Genomic DNA, 23568 nt, shown 5'->3' with positions numbered 1-23568 from the left:
AGGCACCCTAACCCGGAGCTCCCCTTTATAGTCGAGGTAGATGCCTCAGAGGTTGGAGTGGGGGCTATCCTATCTCAGGAAGATCCGGAGTCTCAGGAATTACACCCTTGTGCCTTCATGTCTAGGAAATTCTCCTCCGCAGAATCCAACTATGACGTTGGTAATCGAGAATTGCTGGCAGTTAAATGGGCTTTCGAGGAGTGGAGGCATTGGCTGGAGGGAGCTAGGCATACTATTACAGTGTTTACTGACCATAAGAACCTGCAGTATATTGAGTCAGCTAAACGGCTTAATGCTCGGCAGGCACGTTGGGCATTGTTTTTTTACTCGTTTCAGGTTTATTATCACCTTCAGGCCCGGTTCCAAAAATACTAAAGCTGATGCCCTGTCACGTTGTTTTCTTCCAGTTCACAATAACCATCCTGCTACTACCCCCATAGTTCCATCATCTGTCATCCGGGCAGGCCTCACACAGGATTTATTTACTCAGTTAGTCCAGCTTCAACAGCAGGCTCCTAAACCAACTCCTGCTGATCGTCTCTTTGTCCCTGAATTTCTGAGAGGCACTGTTTTAGCTGAGTTTCATGACAACAAAGTCTCTGGTCATCCAGGTATCACTAAGACCTTGGAGTTAGTCTCTCGCTCGGTGTGGTGGCCTAGTCTTTCTAAAGATGTAAGGGAATTTGTCCATTCCTGTCAGGTTTGTGCACGGCATAAGGTTCCTCGTTCACTGCCGATCGGGCAACTCGTACCTTTAGCCGTTCCTCTCAGGCCATGGTCACATATATCCATGGATTTCGTGGTGGACCTTCCTCTTTCAGCCGGATTTCGAGTCATTTGGGTGGTAGTAGATCGTTTTAGTAAGATGGCTCATTTCATTGCTCTTCCCCGATTACCCTCTGCTCAAGGGTTGGCAGTCTTGTTTCTCCGTCATGTGTTCAGGCTCCATGGGTTGCCCAGGGATATTGTCTCTGATCGGGGTCCGCAATTAATTGCTCGTTTCTGGAAACGTTTTTGTGCCTCATTAAATATGAAACTCTCTTTAACATCTGGGTACCATCCACAATCTAACGGACAAACCGAACAAGTTAACCAGTCATTAAAACAGTATTTACGGTTGTATTCGGCCAAACTCCAGAATGATTGGTCTGAATTTCTTCCGTTAGCCGAATTTGCTTATAATAACTCTTGTCATTCTTCCACCAAGGAGTCCCCATTCTTTTCAGTCTTTGGCTTTCATCCTAGAGCCAACTCTTTTTTTCCTCATTCTCCAGTCTCCTCGTTGACCTTAACCTCCCATCTCAGAACAATTTGGAGAAAGGTGCACCTTGCCTTGAGAAAAGCTGCCTTCCGAGAGATTTCCTCGGAGGACTTCCCAGGGTAGATCTCCGGTGGATGTTCAGGGGCAACAAGAGTTCTTGGTGGAGAAGGTTTTAGATTCTAAGTTTTCTCGGGGTCGGCTCTATTTTTTGGTCCACTGGAAAGGTTATGGTCCTGAAGAAAGATCTTGGGTGTTGGATAAAGATTTACATGATCCCAAGCTGAAGAGGATTTTCTTTCAGGAATTTCCTCAGAAACCTGGCTCTAGGGGTTCTTTAACCCCTCCTCAAGGGGGGGGGTACTGTTAGGCGCGGCGGTCTTCGGCCGTGCCCTGACTGAGCAGCGGTCACTGCCGCCGCGCCTCTCTCCTTCCCTGTCCCCCGCACGGCGCCTAGCAACGCCAGGACGCCGTGCGCACGATAGCCGCCGGGTCCCTGGCAACGCAGGACGCCATGCGTGCAGGGCTGCCGGGTGCATAGCAACGGGGACGCCACAGGTGGACCGCGTTCCCCGTTGCTAAGAATAGTTAATTAGGTTGCTCGTGCAGCAGGGCAGCTGCACGGCAACTAGTAATTAGGGTCTGGGGGCTGGTCCTGCTGGCCCTCCTGTTATTGGCCAGCAGGGCCTTTTTATGTGAGCCAGCACACTGCAGCCCCGCTGGTGACAGCTTCTTGTATGCTGTTCCTGCCTTGCAGAACTCTGTTCCTGTCAGCCGTGTTTGGTGGATCTTGCTCCCTGCCCTTTGGTACTTTGGAGGTCCGAAGCCGGTCCTGGGAATCCTTCTAATCCTTGCGAACCTGTTTGTCATCTGAGGTTCTCGCCCGGTTTCGTGAGTAGCGGCTTCTGCCGCGTGTTGCGGCCTATGCCGCTTAGTGTTTACTTTACTGTGAATTGGTGCATTTGCGGAGGTTTCCGCTTTCACTGTCCTCCCCGGAACTCGACGGTGCCGTGTAGGGGAGTGGACAGTGGTTTCTTTGTAGTTCTTTTTCCTTTGGCGGCGTGCCGCACATACGTTTAGTTTTTAGATAGTTCATAGCCCCTAGCGTGGTTGTTTCAGTTAGAGGTCCCCTTGTTATTACCCTGTCTCAGTTCACGCCTTGTCTCTCTTTAAGACCTGAGGGGGCATCGGAGTTGGGCAGACCTAATCCGCCCTTCAAACGCGGCTGCCATGGGCCCAAGAAACCATAGTCGTTCAGGCGTGAATTGATAACACGGGTAAGACAACGGAGGTAGGGTGCTAGGGGCTATTTCCTTCCCATTTCCCAATCCCAGCATTCCATCTTGGTGCTCAGGACTCACTACATAAGATCTCCCCTGTCCTGAGCATCAGGATCGTAACACCGCTGACCGCCGGAGTCCGGTAGCTCCGCTCCCGGCGACTGCGGCAGCGAGCACAGCCCCCCGGCGCACTAGCTGTGTGCGCGCCGGGGGGAGAAGGGGGAGCCGCTGCGGCTGGGAGCTCAGCTCCCGCTGCAGTGCTCTCTGTGGGTGCCGCCGCTGGGGTCCGGGAGCTCTGCTCCCGGCGCCTCAGCCCATTGGAGGTGGCCAGCCGCGGGCCCGGGCTGCTGGGCGGCAAGGGGGGTGCGCCGCAGCCCGGCTCCCCGCCGGACGCTGCGGCGAGGGCACCGTACTCAGCGCCTCATACAGGGGACCGGGCTAGCCGGCTCCCTGCGCGGCGAGGCCATCAGAGTGTGCCGCTTAGGGGGGACCGGGCTAGCCGGCTCCCTAGCGGCGGGGGGATGATTCTAGCGGCGGGGGGATGATTAGGCTTGTGAGCGCTGGGGTCCGGGAGCTACGCTCCCGGTACCTCAGCGCTGCAAAGGGCACAGAGCCACAGCGGCTGGGACAAGCGTCCTGAGCCACCGGGCTTCCGATAAGGGGGGTGCGCCGCACGGTGCGGCGAGGCCACAAAGTGAGTGCCCCACTGGGGGGACAGGGAGAGCCAGCTCCCTGGACCCCAGTGGCGGGCATTACAGGCAGGCTGGAGGATGGTGGAAGCCAGCCCCATACCTCCAGCACAGACAGAGCCCTAGCAGCCAGGCTGCAGGGCTAGGGGACAGTATGTAGAAAAACAAAGACATTGTTTTAAATGTAATAACATATACAGTGTGTTGTAAGGCACTGCAGTGCCTAGGTATGTGGAGCCTGTGCAGGGCACAGGCTCAGTGTATATTTAAAGAGGAATGTACAGTGTATTTTAAATGTGATGTATTTAAAGGTAAATTGCACTTACTTGGTTGTGTGTCCCAGGAGGGGGGAATCCATGGCTGTGCAGGCTGATGGATTCTCCCAGACCTTTTCCCCAAAAACGGAATACTTTCCCTTCCAGCCTCACACTTGAAAGTGGCATTGGGAGAGAGAGAAGAAGCTCAGCTTTGAAACAAGCTGAGTGGTTTTCTGGAGCTCCATGGAGATCACCCGTAGTGTCCAGGAAACCTTGACCGGGGATCTAGGCTGCCCAGCTCTGGAGCCCAAATCCAGGCTGCAGGCAGTGGGCTAGGTCCCGGGCAGGTTTCTGGAAGTCAGTTTAGGAGGGAAAACTTCCCCCAGCCTAGTGTGAACGGCATGGGGCGTATCCTGATTCTCCAGGATGGGACAGTCAAAGGAGAACGACCAATCCCCACTGTCCATAGAGAACAATGTTAGCTGTACATGTGACCAAGGCATGCACAGCCCATGGGTAAACATTGATTGGTTGTACACCACAGGGCGGGCTTACCCCCTGTGGTAATGTGTATTGGAGTAGGATAAAAGGAGGGCAGTTGCCCCATGAAGGTCTATTGTTCCATCTTTATTCTGCTGGAACATTTTGTTGTATGCTGTTGCCCCTAGCAATAGGGATGAGGCTATTATTAAGCAAATAAACATCTGCCTCAAGAAGATTGCTTCATCTTGTGACCTACAGGGTTATGCCAAACATAGCCCCGTCCTCCGGCTGTCCAGGGAAGCACCTAACGTCTCCAAGTTCCGCCTTCCGCCAGCTACCGGTAGAGGCCTAGCAAGTGGCTAGTGGGGATTCGTTAACACCACACAGGTGTGGTAAGGCAGTGCGTCGGCACATACAGAGCAGAACCGTGGTTCCAAACGCCACGGCAGGTTAGGAGTTTGGTGGTGGCAGCATAAACCCGCCCACAGCGCAGTGGGTGGAGTCAGTAACAGGCGGTTACTGACGGTAAGCGGGAATCCCCTATGTGGTCAGGCCTCGTGTGACCTGACCCTCCATTCTGTGCGCAGGAGACGGGACGCGAAAGCGGCGAGTGCTTTCGTACGGGTCCGTCCTGTCACATAGGTCTTGAGCTACTCAGAAACTGCTAGGAAATACTTAATAGCAGAATTGCTAATCTTTTGTTAGCAATTCTGCTATGCAGAGATACACTCCCAGAGGGCGGCGGCTTTGTGTTTGCATTTCTGCTAAAAGTAGCTAGCGAGCGAACAACTCGGAATGACCACCCATAGGCGGAGATTAGTTGATCGCACCAGCAGCAAAAAGTTGCTTGGTGCGATCAACTCGGAATGAGGGCCCATACCCAGTGTGAAAGCGCTACATAAGTGGAGGGTATACCTAAAGATGGCATACCCTCACTTTCCATCAGCCTCTGTATATACTTTTCCTAAAAGTGAATTGTTTTCTAAACGCTGCCCTCCTGACCTCTATTAATAACACCCCTAACATCGCATATTTGTGTTATTGCTGCTCTCCGAAACTGAAATCCAGTTTTGCTGTTACCCACACCTTGTGATGGAGCAGAACAGTAATCGGATTTTACATCTTGCTTTCTCGCACTCGTATACTGTATTCCTGAGAATCATTGGCCCCGCTACTTAAAATGCACATTTGAAATAAACACAGCTGATTAATTGCAGCGATCCAGGCGGATTCTCTTCCGCTCCAGGACGACAGAGCGAGACCTCACATGTGGAATCAGGTCATTAGTGACTGGTCTCTGAATTTCATCTTATACCGATCAGAAACAATTACACAAATTCTGTAAATGTAATTACTGCCTTCCCACATGCCCCAGCAAACAAAGAGAGGAAAACAAAAATATATTAACCTTGTGGTAATATATATACCCTTGGGTAAGCTCATCCGAGCCCTCACCGGAAAATATAACCACGCTGTCTGTGTTTTTCCGTATGTACTTGGAAATCAAATACATTCCTGAAACAAACAAACCAAAATGGTGTTACCAAATGCTTATTCCTCATATTCCTGTATAAATAACGTCACAGAGAGAACCTGAAAACTTGATTTACATGAATCTATACCATATACAGACATTTATTACCAGGGATTAGTATTTATTAGAGATGTGCACCGGAAATTTTTTCGGGTTTTGTGTTTTGGTTTTGGATTCGGTTCCGCGGCCGTGTTATGGATTTGGACGCATTTTGTCAAAACCTCCCTGAAAATTTTTTGTCGGATTTGGGTGTGTTTTAGGATTCGGGTGTTTTTTTTTCAAAAACCCCTCAGAAACAGCTTAAATCATAGAATTTAGGGGTCATTTTGATCCTATAGTATTATTAACCTCAATAACCATAATTTCCACTCATTTCCAGTCTTTTCTGAACACCTCACACCTCACAATATTATTTTTAGTCCTAAAATTTGCACCAAGGTCGCTGGATGACTAAGCTAAGCGACACAAGTGGCCGACACAAACAACTGGCCCATCTAGGAGTGGCACTGCAGTGTCAGACAGGATGGCACTTAAAAAAAATTGGCCCCAAACATCACATGATGCAAAGATTAAAAAAAAAAAACTCCCCCCCCCCCCCCCCCCACGAGCGGAGTACAGAGGTGGATCCAAGTTATGAAGAGGGAAAGGCCGGCGCGAGGAGCGACTGGTGAGGCGGGCCGAAGAGCAGTAATCGCCCCTGTAAGTATTCTCTCTCTCTCTCAATGTGTAAAATGGGGACACCTGCCGTAATGTGTGAAATGGGGACTCTTGCCTGCCATAGTGTGGGGATTTAATGTATCAAGGGCATTGCGGTGTGTGGCATAATATGGTGCAGGGGGCATTACTGTGTGGGGCTTAATATGGGTCAAAAACTGGATTGTGAGGTAGTCTTTTCAGACGAGGCCACACCCATCTAGATGAGGCCACGCCCCCTTGCCGGGTGCGCGCACACGTTTTTTTTTATCCAGGTGTGTGTAGGAGGGGGGGCACATTTTTTTATGTCATGGGGGGGCGCATTTTTAAATCTCGCACTGGGAGCCAAATTGGCTAGAAACAGCCCTGTAAACAGGACATGCACACTTTAACAAACCCATAATTTCAGCGACAGGGTCTGCCACACGACTGTGGCTGAAATGACTGGTTGGTTTGGGCCCCCACCAAAAAAAGAAGCAATCAATCTCTCCTTGCTCAAACTGGCTCTACAGAGGCAAGATGTCGACCTCATCATCATCCTCCGATTCCTCACCCCTTTCACTGTGTACATCCCCCTCCTCACAGAGTATTAATTCGTCCCCACTGGAATCCACCATCTCAGGTCCCTATGTACTTTCTGGAGGCAATTGCTGGTGAATGTCTCCACGGAGGAATTGATTATAATTCATTTTGATGAACATCATCTTCTCCACATTTTGTGGAAGTAACCTCGTACGCCGATCGCTGAAAAGGTGACCGGCTGCACTAAACACTCTTTCGGAGTACACACTGGAGGGGGGGCAACTTAGGTAAAATAAAGCCAGTTTGTGCAAGGGCCTCCAAATTGCCTCTTTTTCCTGCCAGTATACGTACGGACTGTCTGACGTGCCTACTTGGATGCTGTCACTCATATAATCCTCCACCATTCTTTCAATGGTGACAGAATCATATGCAGTGACAGTAGACGACATGTCAGTAATCGTTGGTAGGTCCTTCAGTCCGGACCAGATGTCAGTTTTCACTCCTGACTGCCCTGCATCACCGCCAGCAGGTGGTTTTGGAAATCTGATCCTTTTCCTGGCAGCTCCAGTGGCGGGAGAAAATGAAGGAGGAAGTGTCTCACCAACAGGTCTTTGTACATGTGCAGACTTGTGTCTGCCGGAAAGAGAGATACAACGTAGGCTTTAAACCTAGGAATGAGCACGGTTGCCAAAATGTAGTGCTCTGATTTCAACAGATTGACCACCCGTGAATCCTGGTTAAGCGAATGAAGGGCTCCATCCACAAGTCCCACATGCCTAGCGGAATCGCTCCATTTTAGCTCCTCCTTCAATCTCTCCAGCTTCTTCTGCAAAAGCCTGATGAGGGGAATGACCTGACTCAGGCTGGCAGTGTCTGAACTGACTTCACATGTGGCAAGTTCAAAGGGTTGCAGAACCTTGCACAACGTTGAAATCATTCTCCACTGCGCTTGAGTCAGGTGCATTCCCCTTCCTTTGCCTATATCGTAGGCAGATGTATAGGCTTGAATGGCCTTTTGCTGCTCCTCCATCCTCTGAAGCATATAGAGGGTTGAATTCCACCTCGTTACCACCTCTTGCTTCAGCTGATGGCAGGGCATGTTCAGGAGTGTTTGCTGGTGCTCCAGTCTTCGGCACGCGGTGGCTGAATGATGAAAGTGGCCCGCAATTCTTCGGGCCACCGACAGCATCTCTTGCACGCCCCTGTCGTTTTTTAAAATATTCTGCACCACCAAATTCAATGTATGTGCAAAACATGGGACGTGCTGGAATTTGCCCACATGTAATGCATGCACAATATTGGTGGCGTTGTCCGATGTCACAAATCTCCAGGAGAGTCCAATTGGGGTAAGCCATTCTGCGATGATGTTCCTCAGTTTCCGTAAGAGGTTGTCAACTGTGTGCCTCTCATGGAAAGCGGTGATACAAAGCGTAGCCTGCCTAGGAACGAGTTGGCATTTGCGAGATTCTGCTACTGGTGCCGCCGCTGCTGTTCTTGCTGCGGGAGGCAATACACCTACCCAGTGGGCTGTCACAGTCATATAGTCCTGAGTCTGCCCTGCTCCACTTGTCCACATGTCCGTGGTTAAGTGGACATTGGGTACAACTGCATTTTTTAGGACACTGGTGAGTCTTTTTCTGATGTATGTGTACATTCTAGCTATCGCCTGCCTAGAGAAGTGGAACCTAGATGGTATTTGGTACCGGGGACACACTACCTCAAGAAATTCTCTAAGTCCCTGTGAACTAACGGTGGATACCGGACACACGTCTAACACCAATACAGCTGCCAATGCCTGAGTTATCCGCTTTGCAACAGGATGACTGCTGTGATATTTCATCTTCCTCGCAAAGGACTGTTGGACAGTCAATTGCTTACTGGAAGTAGTACAAGTGGTCTTCCGACTTCCCCTCTGGGATGATGATCGACGACTCAAAGCAGCAACAACAGCAGCGCCAGCAGCAATAGACGTTACACTCAAGGATCCATCGGAGGAATCCCAGTCAGGAGAGGACTCGTCAGGCTTGCCAGTGACATGGCCTGCAGGACTATTGGCTTTCCTGTCTAAGGAGGAAATTGACACTGAGGGAGTTGGTGGTGTGGTTTGCAGGAGCTTGTGTACAAAAGCAAGGGATGCTTCCACTGTCACCCAAAGTTTTTGAACTTGTCAATGACTTATGATGAATGCGCTCCAGGTGACGTATAAGGGAGGATGTTCCTAGGTGGTTAACGTCCTTACTCCTATTTATTACAGCTTGACAAAGGCAACACACGGCTTGACACCTGTTGTCCGCATTTCTGTTGAAATAATTCCACACCGAAGAGGTGATTTTTTTTGTATTTTGACCGGGCATGTCAATGGCCATATTCATCCCACGGGCAACAGGTGTCTACCCGGGTGCCTGACTTAAACAAACCACCTCACCATCAGAATCCTCCTTGTCAATTTCCTCCTCAGCGCCAGCAACACCCATATCCTCATCCTGGTGTACTTCAACAGTGACATCTTCAATTTGACTATCAAGAACTGGACTGTGGGTGCTCCTTCCAGCACTTCCAGGGGGCGTGCAAATGGTGGAAGGAGCCACCTCTTCCCGTCCAGTGTTGGGAAGGTCAGGCATCGCAACCGACACAATTGGACTCTCCTTGGGGATTTGTGATTTAGAAGAACGCACAGTTCTTTGCTGTGCTTTTGCCATCTTAACTCTTTTCAGTTTTCTAGCGGGAGGATGAGTGCTTCCATCCTCATGTGAAGCTGAACCACTAGCCATGAACATAGGCCAGGGCCTCAGCCGTTCCTTGCCACTCCGTTTCGTAAATGGCATATTGGCAAGTTTACGCTTCTCCTCAGACGCTTTGAAAATTTCGATTTTTGGGTCATTTTACTGAACTTTAGTTTTTTGGATTTTACATGCTCTCTACTATGACATTGAGCATCGGCCTTGGCAGATAACGTTGATGGCATTGAATCGTCTCTGCCATAACTAGTGGCAGCAGCTTCAGCACTAGGTGGAAGTGGATCTTGATCTTTCCCTATTTCACCCTCCACATTTTTGTTCTCCATTTTTTAATGTGTGGAATTATATGCCAGTAATATTATTATATCAATAGCAATGGCCTACTGTACTGTACAACTATATACTGTTGGTCACCAAAATGCTGCACTGTACTACTATATATACTGCTCACAAAAATGCAGCACACATATGGAATGGATACTTGCAGTGACACGGAGCTGCAAGATACAGCAATGGCCGACTGTACTGTACAACTATGTACTGTTGGTCACCAAAATGCTGACCTGTACTACTATATATACTGCTCACAAAAATGCAGCACATATATGGAATGAATACTTGCAGTGACACAGAGCTGCAAGATACAGCAAAGGCCTACTGTACAACTATATACTGTTGGTCACCAAAATGCTGCACTGTACTACTATATATACTGCTCACAAAAATGCAGCACAGATATAGAATGGATACTTGCAGTGACACGGAGCTGCAAGATACAGCAATGGCCTACTGTACTGTACAACTATATACTGTTGGTCACCAAAATGCTGCACTGTACTATTATATATACTGCTCACAAAAATGCAGCACAGATATGGAATGGATACTTGCAGTGACACGGAGCTCCAAGATACAGCAATGGCCTACTGTACTGTACAACTATATACTGTTGGTCACCAAAATGCTGCACTGTACTAATATATATACTGCTCACAAAAATGCAGCACAGATATAGAATGGATACTTGCAGTGACACGGAGCTGCAAGATACAGCAATGGCCTACTGTACTGTACAACTGTATACTGTTGGTCACCAAAATGCAGCACACTGAGCACAGATATTTGCAGCACACTGAGCACAGATATGTAGCTTTTCAGGCAGAGAATGTAGATATTTTCAGCACACTGAGCACAGATATTTGCAGCACACTGAGCACAGATATTTGCAGCACACTGAGCACAGATATGGAGCTTTTCAGGGAGAGAACGTAGCCACGTCCTCTCCGTTCAATCTCCAATGCACGAGTGAAAATGGCGGCGACGCGCGTCTCTTTATATAGAATACGAATCTCGCGAGAATCCGACAGCGGGATGATGACGTTCAGGCGCGTTCGGGTTAACCGAGCAAGGCGGGAAGAACCGAGGCTGCCTCGGACCCGTGTAAAATAGGTGAAGTTCGGGGGGGTTCGGATCTCGACGAACCGAACCCGCTCATCTCTAGTATTTATCTAAGTATTTGATTATGGGTTGCAGCAGAACTATCTTTTCTATTTCATTATTTAAAGAATAAAACCACCTTAAGCGGCGACTTTGCACAAGCACCCTGACACGGAGAAAAACTAAATGGAACGCGGATCGTAAAGTGTCTACAAGTTATTTTGCTCACATCATGTTTTCGAAATATCAGCTTTAAAAAGGCATCTAGTAAGTTTTAAAAATATGCAAAAAATGACCGACAGCAGTGCTGGGGTCTTGGGTTCTATACCTGACCATTGCCCCATGACCTGATCCTGAGTCGCACGCAATCCAAAATGTAATGGCGATGATCAGCTAGTTGTGCTACTGTGCATCAGAAGAGTGGAAGAAAAATGATGCATGCCCTAGGGCAGTGACTGGGAGGTGGTTAGTAGGACACGTAAAAATGGTCTGTTCAGTAGGCATGTTATGGGAGTGTCGCAGTTGTGGCAATGCAAGCGGCTGTGGGGGTCATTCCGAGTTGATCGCACTTTTTGCTGCTGGTGCGATCAACTAGACGGCGCCTATGGGGGAGTGTATTTTAGCATAGCAGGGCTGCGATCACTTGTGCAGCCCTGCTATGCTAAAAAAGTTTTGTGTAAAACAAGACCAACCCTGCAGTTACTTACCCGGTGCGTTGGATCCAGCAATGAAGGTCCCGGAATTGACGTCAGACAACCGTCCTACAAACGCCTGGACACGCCTGTGTTCACTGCTCCACTCCCAGAAAACGGTCAGTTGACGCCCCAGAACGCCTATCGCCTGCCACTCTTGCGATCGCGGCAGCGGTCGCTTTCTTCTGTATTCTTGTCATTGCCCAGTGATGGCAACGACGCGCGTGCGTATTGCGGCCGGCAGAACAGACCCGTTCACACTGCTGCGACAAACAGCAGCGTGCGAACGGGTCAGAATGACCCCCTGTGTTTCCAGTCGCACAACCGCAGGCATAGGAGGCTGAGGTCAGACGGAGAAACGGAAGCTGCCATGGGGCTCGTGCAAATTTGATGGTGAGACCGATGGTGGCATCAAAGGACGCACCACTTGGTATTACAGCATGCACAGGCGCTAAAGTTCTTGCACAGATGTACACAAAGGAAAGAACTCAGGCCCTCATTCCGAGTTGATCGCTCGGTATTTTTCATCGCATCGCAGTGAAATTCCGCTTAGTACGCATGCGCAATATTCGCACTGCGACTGCGCCAAGTAATTTTACAATGGAGATAGTATTTTTACTCACGGCTTTTTCATCGCTCCGGCGATCGTAATGTGATTGACAGGAAATGGGTGTTACTGGGCGGAAACAGGCCGTTTTATGGGCGTGCGGGGAAAAACGCTACCGTTTCCGGAAAAAACGCAGGAGTGGCCGGGGAAACGGGGGAGTGTCTGGGCGAACGCTGGGTGTGTTTGTGACGTCAAACCAGGAACGACAAGCACTGAACTGATCGCACAGGCAGAGTAAGTCTGAAGCTACTCTGAAACTGCTAAGTAGTTAGTAATCGCAATATTGCGAATACATCGGTCGCAATTTTAAGAAGCTAAGATTCACTCCCAGTAGGCGGCGGCTTAGCGTGTGTAACTCTGCTAAAATCGCCTTGCGAGCGATCAACTCGGAATGAGGGCCTCAACACTTTGATCTGTCAACATTTTAAATGTCGGTAATTTGACCTTTTCGGTATTTTAAATGTCGGTATTTTGACCTTTTCGGTATTTTAAATGTCGGTATTTTGACCATGTTGAGATTTTGACCTTGTCTAGATTTTGATCGTCAGGATTTTGATTGTAGGCAAATTGACCACATCCCCTGTGAAGGACCACCAAATATTCAGTACAGTATACTGTATATTGTAATACTGTAAGTATATAGTATACTGTAAGGGTGAACCTGGCCAGTTTACATTGATAGGCAACGCCCCCTTGCACAATAATACCGCAGATCATAGATCTGTGAGGGGGCGGGGCCAAGATGTTTCGTGTCATTGCGCCAAGCATGTAAGTAAGCAGGTGGCTGCTCTACATCACACAGTATTATATATACATAAATCATTCCACAGCAGAAACTGAGAGACTTTGGGGCAGATGTACTTAGCCTTGGAGAGTGAGAAAGTGGAGAGAGATAAAGTACGAGCCAATTAGCTCCAAACTGTCATTTTTCAAACACAGCCCGTAACGTGGCAGTTAGGAGCTGATTGACTGGTACTTTATCTCTCTCTGAGGCTTAGTACATCTCCCCCTTTGTTAAATTTCCATCAATACAATTTTACTTGATGAAAATAAATATTTTGTCGCCCATCACGGGTGTAAATTGCAACAACTGTGCGAGTGCAGTAAAATCAGCTAAGAGAGACTTGTTTTGGAAATTAAACATAACCATCCAAATGAGGATAATGCATGTAACGGTTTCCAATCAGAGAACGATCCATCTCTTCTAGAAGCAGACGGCGTGTTACCGCTGCACAAATAAGACAGAACATCCCTACTGCAGACAATGATGGGAACGGTTCCTGCTGCTGCATCACTTACACGGCTGGGTCAGAACAGTCTGATCTCAACAGAATGCTGGAACAGGAAGCACATACTAAAGAGATTGGTGCATGCCTTCTTCTTTTTTAAGGGTGTCTCAAGAACTTCAGGATTTAAAACACCTGCACACAGATCTTACCGACAGACGCTCTCACTGTGGTGATGTCATAGGTTTCCAGGGAAAAGATGACCTCATCCACGGCTAGAATCCCCTCTTCTGAATCAAACATTACTTCATGATGTTCGCTGCCAATGTAATTGGCTACCTGAAAAGCACACATAAATGGTCAAGAAGTCATGAGTTCAATTCCTGACCAAGGCAAAATATGTGTGGGGTTTGTATGTTCTCCCTCACTTTTCCTGGGCTTCTTCCAGGTACTCCAGTTTCTCCCACACACTCCAAAGACATACTGGTAGTTCTCTGACACAAACCAAATTAACCCTAGTGTTTATGTGTGTCCATGTGGTGGCGAATATAGGGCCTAATTCAGACCTGATCGCAACAGCAAACTTCTTCTCTAATGGACAAAACCACGGGGGTAATTCAGAGTCAATCATAGATGTGCTAAATTTAGCACATCTACGATCAGTTACTCCGATTTGCGGGGAGACGCCCAGCACAGGGATAGTCCGCCCCGCATGTCAGTCTCTGCTCCCCCCCCCCCACACACACACACACACACCTGTGCAGCTCCTGCGCTTTGGGTGGGAGCTACCCACCGCATCCCGGGTCGCAGCAGCTGCGTGTGACTTCACACAGCCGCCGCGGCCCGCCCCGCCCAACGGTCCGGACAGGTCTCCGTTGTCCAGACCACGTCCCGCCAATGGCGTTCTGACGCCGTTGGCAAGCCCCGCCCCGCGACCGCCTCTGCCTGTCAATCAGGCAGAGGCGATCGCACCAGTGAGATGCTGATAGCAACTCACTGGCTGCACATGCACCCGCCGCGCGTGCACACTGCCGCTGCAGCAATCCAGTCTGAATTACTCCCCCATGTGCAGTGCAGGTGGGGCAGGTGTAACATGTGCATAGAGAGTAAGATTTGGGTGTGGTGTGTTCAAACTGAAATCTAAATTGCAGAGTACAAATAAAGCAGCCAGTATTTACCCTGCACAGAAACAAAATAACGCACCCAAATCTAACTCTCTCTGCACATGTTACATCTGCCCCACCTGCAGTGCACATTATTTTGCCCAACTGCTAACAAATTTGCTGTTGTGATCAGCTCTGAATTACCCGCCAAGGGCCTAATTCAGGGTTGATTGCAAAATAACATTTTCCCTTAATGGGCAAAACCATGTTTCAGTTTGAACACACCTCACCCAAATCTAACTCTCTCTGCACGTTATATCTGCCCCACCTGCACTGCACATGGTTTTGCCCATTAGAGGAAAATTTTATTTTGCAATCAACCTTGAATTAAGCCCTAAATCAACATTGCGTACAACTCTGAATCAGGCACAATATGCAAATAGGTTACCCCTATTTAGGAGAATAGACTTCTGGGTGATGATATTTACATGGCAGCCCTTCTCACTCAGACCAGAACACCTGAAGTGCCCCAACAAGAACTACGGAAGCTACAGTAGCTGCTGGTAAATATTCTGCACCATGCCCTTAAAATGCAGTTGGAAAAGACATCACTGAAAAGGCGACCATTTAAATGTCATTACCCAGAAGTTTACTTTCCTGAAGAAGACCCTAACTGCTTCCTGTGGCCCAGTGCCGCCACATTTTATATCACATGAATAAAAGTAATTCCTTCCACTCACGCAGCAGCCATTTCACCAGGCATAAATGCGCCAAGTTCCTTACCTTTCTTGCAGCCATTAAATCAGGGCTATCGTCCATTCCGATTGCAAATGTCTGCAAGGGGTACGGTATATTGCTTTCTTTCATTAGTTTGAGAAGAGTTGCAGCAACCAGGCTGGAGTCCAGACCACCTGAGAGAAATAAGCACAAACCAATTAAACACATCGGGCTGAGTTACCGCCTGGACCTAATATGTCTGCTCAAAAGGCGGCCTCAGAATCATAAACGTGTCTCCCTCAAAGTTAGCTGCTGTATTGATTGGCTGATCTCAGCCTAGGAGGGAGAGGAACACAGATAATTTCACTTTTATGTATCATTGCCCTAGAACTTTACACAGAGAGAGTGATAAAGGCCGTTGTGTTTTAAAGGCGCAGCGGGAGACATTTCAGTACACTATTAAGCCGGAAGGAATAGCAATAACATGTCTGTACTGTATAATGAATTATTATTATTATTGTATTATCCTTTATTTATATCGCACCACAAGGGTTCTGCAACGCCCAATTACAGAGTACATAAATGAAAAATCAAACAAGACAATAGTGACTTACAGTTGAAGACAACATAGGACAAGTACAGGGTATATAAACATAGCTGCATCAGCAGATGACACTGACATAAGTTTCAGGGTGGCAGAAAAGCGCGGGATTAGGAGCGTGCGAGGATAGTTTAAGTAAGAGAAGGATAAGCACATAAGGGAAGAGGGCCCTGCTCATGAGAGCTTACATTCTAAAGGGGAGGGGCAGACAGACAGGGGTGATACAGATGGGGTAGACAGTGAACGTGGAACAGAGGGTTAGGCTGAGATTTGGCTGGTTTTGGTGAAGAAGTGGGTCTTGAAAGCCCCTTTGAAGTTCTGTAGGGAGATGGAGAGTTTGAGGGGGAGAGGTAGGGAATTCCAGAGAAAAGGAGCAGCACGTGAAAAATCTTGGAGATAGGAGTGGGAGGAGGTAATCAGTAGGCAGGAGAGGCGGCGTGCATTAGCAGAGCGAAGAGGACGGGTGGGAGAGTAAAGGGAGATAAGGTCAGAGATGTAGATGGGAGAGGAGTGGGTGAGTGCTCTGGAAGTGAGTGTGAGAAGTTTGAATTGGATTCTGAAAAGGAAGGGGAGCCAGTGAAGGGCTTGTAGGAGAAGGGAGGTGGATGTAGTGTGTTTGGTGAGGAAGATGAGCCGGGCTGCAGCATTGAGGATAGACTGGAGTGGAGAGAGGTAATTGTCAGGGAGGCCAGTTAGGAGATTACAGTAGCCCAGTCTGGAGATGACCAGTGAGTGGATAAGAGTCTTAGTAGCATCCTGGGTCAGAAAGGGTCTGATCCTGGAAATATTTTTTAGATGAAAATGGCAGGTTTGTGAGAGGTGCTGAATGTGTTGTTTGAAGGAGAGGGAGGAGTCAAGGATTACTCCAAGACAGCGCACTTGGGGGCTAGAGGAGATAGTCGTGTCATCAATAGATAAGATTGTGGGAGGTGAGGGAGAGTCTAAGCATTTCTGGATGGCCTGCGTTCATTATTCTCCATCCGAAAATAGGGATTACAAATGTATTGATTTTTTTATTCTACAGTTCTACAAAGTATTTAAAGGTGATTTCCATTAAATGCATGATCTATGCCAGCGGTGGCCAACCAGTGGCTCTTGAGCCGCATGTGGCTCATTCTTAATTCAAATATGGCTCCCAACACTCTAAATCATGTGACCACAAGATACAGAAACTGCTGCACTCCAGCCAAATACGCAGTAGCGCTACAGGGACTGAAAACTGAAGGAGCCAGATACTACAGGCGAGACACCCACCGGGGAACAGAGGACACATTAGGGGCTGCTGCAATGGCACAAGTTGGTGGGGGGCTGTAGTGATACATGAGGGTGGGCTACAGTGACACAAGAGTGTCCTGGCAGAAGTGACACATGGGGGAGCTGGCTGGAGTGACATAGGAGGGTGCTAGCAGGAGTGACACATGGGAGAGCTGTCTGGAGTGACATAGGAGGGTGGTAGCAGGAGTATCACATGGGAGAGCTGGCTGAAGTGACATAGGAGGGTGGTAGCAGGAGTGACACATGGGAGAGCTGTCTGGAGTGACATAGGAGGGTGGTAGCAGGAGTGACACATGGGGGAGCTGGCTGAAGTGACATAGGAGGGTGCTAGCAGGAGTGACACATGGGAGAGCTGGCTGGAGTGACATAGGAGGGTGGTAGCAGGAGTGACACATGGGAGAGCTGGCTGGAGTGACATAGGAGGGTGGTAGCAGGAGTGACACATGGGGGAGCTGGCTGAAGTGACATAGGAGGGTGCTAGCAGGAGTGACACATGGGAGAGCTGGCTGAAGTGACATAGGAGGGTGCTAGCAGGAGTGACACATGGGGGAGTTGGCTGAAGTGACATAGGAGGGTGCTAGCAGGAGTGACACATGGGAGAGCTGGCTGAAGTGACATAGGAGGGTGGTAGCAGGACTGACACATGGGGGAGCTGGCTGGAGTGACATAGGAGGGTGCTGGAAGTAGTGACACATGGGTGAGATGGCTGGAGTGACATAGGAGGGTGGTAGCAGGAGTATCACATGGGAGAGCTGGCTGAAGTGACATAGGAGGGTGGTAGCAGGAGTGACACATGGGAGAGCTGGCTGGAGTGACATAGGAGGGTGGTAGCAGGAGTGACACATGGGGGAGCTGGCTGAAGTGACATAGGAGGGTGCTAGCAGGAGTGACACATGGGAGAGCTGGCTGAAGTGACATAGGAGGGTGCTAGCAGGAGTGACACATGGGGGAGCTGGCTGAAGTGACATAGGAGGGTGCAAGCAGGAGTGACACATGGGAGAGCTGGCTGAAGTGACATAGGAGGGTGCTAGCAGGAGTGACACATGGGAGAGCTGGCTGAAGTGACATAGGAGGGTGGTAGCAGGAGTGACACATGGGGAGCTGGCTGAAGTGACATAGGAGGGTGCTAGCAGGAGTGACACATGGGAGAGCTGGCTGAAGTGACATAGGAGGGTGCTAGCAGGAGTGACACATGGGGGAGCTGGCTGAAGTGACATAGGAGGGTGCAAGCAGGAGTGACACATGGGAGAGCTGGCTGAAGTGACATAGGAGGGTGCTAGCAGGAGTGACACATGGGAGAGCTGGCTGAAGTGACATAGGAGGGTGGTAGCAGGAGTGACACATGGGGAGCTGGCTGAAGTAACATAGGAGGGTGGTAGCAGGAGTGACACATGGGGAGCTGGCTGGAGTGACAGGAGGGTGCTGGAAGTAGTGACACATGGGTGAGCTGGCTGGAGTGACATAGGAGGGTGGTAGCAGGAGTGACACATGGGTGAGCTGGCTGGAGTGACATAGGAGGGTGGTAGCAGGAGTGACACATGGGAGAGCTGGCTGAAGTGACATAGGAGGGTGGTAGCAGGAGTGACACATGGGGAGCTGGCAGAAGTGACATAGGAGGGTGGTAGCAGGAGTGACACATGGGAGAGCTGGCTGAAGTAACATAGGAGGGTGGTAGCAGGAGTGACACATGGGGAGCTGGCAGAAGTGACATAGGAGGGTGGTAGCAGGAGTGACACATGGGAGAGCTGGCTGAAGTAACATAGGAGGGTGGTAGCAGGAGTGACACATGGGGAGCTGGCTGGAGTGACAGGAGGGTGCTGGAAGTAGTGACACATGGGTGAGCTGGCAGGAGTGACATAGGAGGGTGGTAGCAGGAGTGACACATGGGTGAGCTGGCTGGAGTGACATAGGAGGGTGGTAGCAGGAGTGACACATGGGAGAGCTGGCTGAAGTGACATAGGAGGGCGGTAGCAGGAGTGACACATGGGTGAGCTGGCTGAAGTGACATAGGAGGGTGGTAGCAGGAGTGACACATGGGGAGCTGACTGGAGTGACAGGAGGGTGCTGGAAGTAGTGACACATGGGTGAGCTGGCTGGAGTGACATAGGAGGGTGGTAGCAGGAGTGACACATGGGGAGCTGGCTGGAGTGACAGGAGGGTGATGGAAGTAGTGACACATGGGTGAGCTGGCTGGAGTGACATAGGAGGGTGGTAGCAGGAGTGACACATGGGAGAGCTGGCTGAAGTGACATAGGAGGGTGGTAGCAGGAGTGACACATGGGTGAGCTGGCTGAAGTGACATAGGAGGGTGGTAGCAGGAGTGACACATGGGAGAGCTGGCTGAAGTGACATAGGAGGGTGGTAGCAGGAGTGACACATGGGGGAGCTGGCTGAAGTGACATAGGAGGGTGGTAGCAGGAGTGACACATGGGGAGCTGACTGGAGTGACAGGAGGGTGCTGGAAGTAGTGACACATGGGTGAGCTGGCTGGAGTGACATAGGAGGGTGGTAGCAGGAGTGACACATGGGTGAGCTGGCTGGAGTGACATAGGAGGGTGGTAGCAGGAGTGACACATGGGAGAGCTGGCTGAAGTGACATAGGAGGGTGGTAGCAGGAGTGACACATGGGAGAGCTGGCTGAAGTAACATAGGAGGGTGGTAGCAGGAGTGACACATGGGGGAGCTGGCTGAAGTGACATAGGAGGGTGGTAGCAGGAGTGACACATGGGGGAGCTGGCTGAAGTGACATAGGAGGGTGGTAGCAGGAGTGACACATGGGAGAGCTGGCTGGAGTGACATAGGAGGGTGGTAGCAGGAGTGACACATGGGGGAGCTGGCTGAAGTGACATAGGAGGGTGCTAGCAGGAGTGACACATGGGAGAGCTGGCTGAAGTGACATAGGAGGGTGCTAGCAGGAGTGACACATGGGGGAGTTGGCTGAAGTGACATAGGAGGGTGCTAGCAGGAGTGACACATGGGAGAGCTGGCTGAAGTGACATAGGAGGGTGGTAGCAGGACTGACACATGGGGGAGCTGGCTGGAGTGACATAGGAGGGTGCTGGAAGTAGTGACACATGGGTGAGCTGGCTGGAGTGACATAGGAGGGTGGTAGCAGGAGTGACACATGGGAGAGCTGGCTGGAGTGACATAGGAGGGTGGTAGCAGGAATGACACATGGGGAGCTGGCTGAAGTGACATAGGAGGGTGGTAGCAGGAGTGACACATGGGGAGCTGGCTGAAGTGACATAGGAGGGTGGTAGCAGGAGTGACACATGGGAGAGCTGGCTGAAGTAACATAGGAGGGTGGTAGCAGGAGTGACACATGGGGAGTTGGCTGGAGTGACAGGAGGGTGCTGGAAGTAGTGACACATGGGTGAGCTGGCTGGAGTGACATAGGAGGGTGGTAGCAGGAGTGACACATGGGTGAGCTGGCTGGAGTGACATAGGAGGGTGGTAGCAGGAGTGACACATGGGAGAGCTGGCTGAAGTGACATAGGAGGGTGGTAGCAGGAGTGACACATGGGTGAGCTGGCTGAAGTGACATAGGAGGGTGGTAGCAGGAGTGACACATGGGGAGCTGACTGGAGTGACAGGAGGGTGCTGGAAGTAGTGACACATGGGTGAGCTGGCTGGAGTGACATAGGAGGGTGGTAGCAGGAGTGACACATGGGGAGCTGGCTGGAGTGACAGGAGGGTGCTGGAAGTAGTGACACATGGGTGAGCTGGCTGGAGTGACATAGGAGGGTGGTAGCAGGAGTGACACATGGGAGAGCTGGCTGAAGTGACATAGGAGGGTGGTAGCAGGAGTGACACATGGGTGAGCTGGCTGAAGTGACATAGGAGGGTGGTAGCAGGAGTGACACATGGGAGAGCTGGCTGAAGTGACATAGGAGGGTGGTAGCAGGAGTGACACATGGGGGAGCTGGCTGAAGTGACATAGGAGGGTGGTAGCAGGAGTGACACATGGGGAGCTGACTGGAGTGACAGGAGGGTGCTGGAAGTAGTGACACATGGGTGAGCTGGCTGGAGTGACATAGGAGGGTGGTAGCAGGAGTGACACATGGGTGAGCTGGCTGGAGTGACATAGGAGGGTGGTAGCAGGAGTGACACATGGGAGAGCTGGCTGAAGTGACATAGGAGGGTGGTAGCAGGAGTGACACATGGGAGAGCTGGCTGAAGTAACATAGGAGGGTGGTAGCAGGAGTGACACATGGGGGAGCTGGCTGAAGTGACATAGGAGGGTGGTAGCAGGAGTGACACATGGGGGAGCTGGCTGAAGTGACATAGGAGGGTGGTAGCAGGAGTGACACATGGGAGAGCTGGCTGGAGTGACATAGGAGGGTGGTAGCAGGAGTGACACATGGGGGAGCTGGCTGAAGTGACATAGGAGGGTGCTAGCAGGAGTGACACATGGGAGAGCTGGCTGAAGTGACATAGGAGGGTGCTAGCAGGAGTGACACATGGGGGAGTTGGCTGAAGTGACATAGGAGGGTGCTAGCAGGAGTGAAACATGGGAGAGCTGGCTGAAGTGACATAGGAGGGTGGTAGCAGGACTGACACATGGGGGAGCTGGCTGGAGTGACATAGGAGGGTGCTGGAAGTAGTGACACATGGGTGAGCTGGCTGGAGTGACATAGGAGGGTGGTAGCAGGAGTATCACATGGGAGAGCTGGCTGAAGTGACATAGGAGGGTGGTAGCAGGAGTGACACATGGGAGAGCTGGCTGGAGTGACATAGGAGGGTGGTAGCAGGAGTGACACATGGGGGAGCTGGCTGAAGTGACATAGGAGGGTGCTAGCAGGAGTGACACATGGGAGAGCTGGCTGAAGTGACATAGGAGGGTGCTAGCAGGAGTGACACATGGGGGAGCTGGCTGAAGTGACATAGGAGGGTGCAAGCAGGAGTGACACATGGGAGAGCTGGCTGAAGTGACATAGGAGGGTGCTAGCAGGAGTGACACATGGGAGAGCTGGCTGAAGTGACATAGGAGGGTGGTAGCAGGAGTGACACATGGGGAGCTGGCTGAAGTAACATAGGAGGGTGGTAGCAGGAGTGACACATGGGGAGCTGGCTGGAGTGACAGGAGGGTGCTGGAAGTAGTGACACATGGGTGAGCTGGCTGGAGTGACATAGGAGGGTGGTAGCAGGAGTGACACATGGGTGAGCTGGCTGGAGTGACATAGGAGGGTGGTAGCAGGAGTGACACATGGGTGAGCTGGCTGGAGTGATATAGGAGGGTGGTAGCAGGAGTGACACATGGGAGAGCTGGCTGAAGTGACATAGGAGGGTGGTAGCAGGAGTGACACATGGGGAGCTGGCTGAAGTGACATAGGAGGGTGGTAGCAGGAGTGACACATGGGAGAGCTGGCTGAAGTAACATAGGAGGGTGGTAGCAGGAGTGACACATGGGGAGCTGGCTGGAGTGACAGGAGGGTGCTGGAAGTAGTGACACATGGGTGAGCTGGCTGGAGTGACATAGGAGGGTGGTAGCAGGAGTGACACATGGGTGAGCTGGCTGGAGTGACATAGGAGGGTGGTAGCAGGAGTGACACATGGGGAGCTGACTGGAGTGACAGGAGGGTGCTGGAAGTAGTGACACATGGGTGAGCTGGCTGGAGTGACATAGGAGGGTGGTAGCAGGAGTGACACATGGGGAGCTGGCTGGAGTGACAGGAGGGTGCTGGAAGTAGTGACACATGGGTGAGCTGGCTGGAGTGACATAGGAGGGTGGTAGCAGGAGTAACACATGGGTGAGCTGGCTGGAGAGACATAGGAGGGTGGTAGCAGGAGTGACACATGGGAGAGCTGGCTGAAGTGACATAGGAGGGTGGTAGCAGGAGTGACACATGGGTGAGCTGGCTGAAGTGACATAGGAGGGTGGTAGCAGGAGTGACACATGGGAGAGCTGGCTGAAGTGACATAGGAGGGTGGTAGCAGGAGTGACACATGGGGGAGCTGGCTGAAGTGACATAGGAGGGTGGTAGCAGGAGTGACACATGGGGAGCTGACTGGAGTGACAGGAGGGTGCTGGAAGTAGTGACACATGGGTGAGCTGGCTGGAGTGACATAGGAGGGTGGTAGCAGGAGTGACACATGGGTGAGCTGGCTGGAGTGACATAGGAGGGTGGTAGCAGGAGTGACACATGGGAGAGCTGGCTGAAGTGACATAGGAGGGTGGTAGCAGGAGTGACACATGGGAGAGCTGGCTGAAGTAACATAGGAGGGTGGTAGCAGGAGTGACACATGGGAGAGCTGGCTGAAGTGACATAGGAGGGTGGTAGCAGGAGTGACACATGGGGGAGCTGGCTGAAGTGACATAGGAGGGTGGTAGCAGGAGTGACACATGGGGGAGCTGGCAGGAGTGACATAGGAGGGTGGTAGCAGGAGTGTCACATGGGGGAGCTGGCTGGAGTGACATAGGAGGGTGGTAGCAGGAGTGACACATGAGAGAGCTGG

At 50.8% G+C, this 23568-nt stretch overlaps 1 protein-coding gene across 1 annotated transcript in view; it reads right to left on the bottom strand.

Moving 5' to 3' along the window:
- The window catches only part of ASNS (asparagine synthetase (glutamine-hydrolyzing)), a 225167-nt gene that overhangs the window by 28550 nt on the left and 173049 nt on the right, over positions 1-23568 (bottom strand). The window contains exons 6-8 of the mRNA XM_063921342.1: positions 15303-15430; positions 13629-13755; positions 5376-5482 (exon numbers count right to left, since the gene is read on the bottom strand). Of these exons, the coding sequence (XP_063777412.1) occupies positions 5376-5482; positions 13629-13755; positions 15303-15430 (362 nt within the window). The remainder of the gene's footprint in view (positions 1-5375; positions 5483-13628; positions 13756-15302; positions 15431-23568) is intronic.

Source organism: Pseudophryne corroboree, chromosome 5, assembly GCF_028390025.1.
Source record: "Pseudophryne corroboree isolate aPseCor3 chromosome 5, aPseCor3.hap2, whole genome shotgun sequence".
Classification (NCBI taxonomy): domain Eukaryota; kingdom Metazoa; phylum Chordata; class Amphibia; order Anura; family Myobatrachidae; genus Pseudophryne; species Pseudophryne corroboree.
This window is presented reverse-complemented; position numbering and strand designations above follow the sequence as displayed.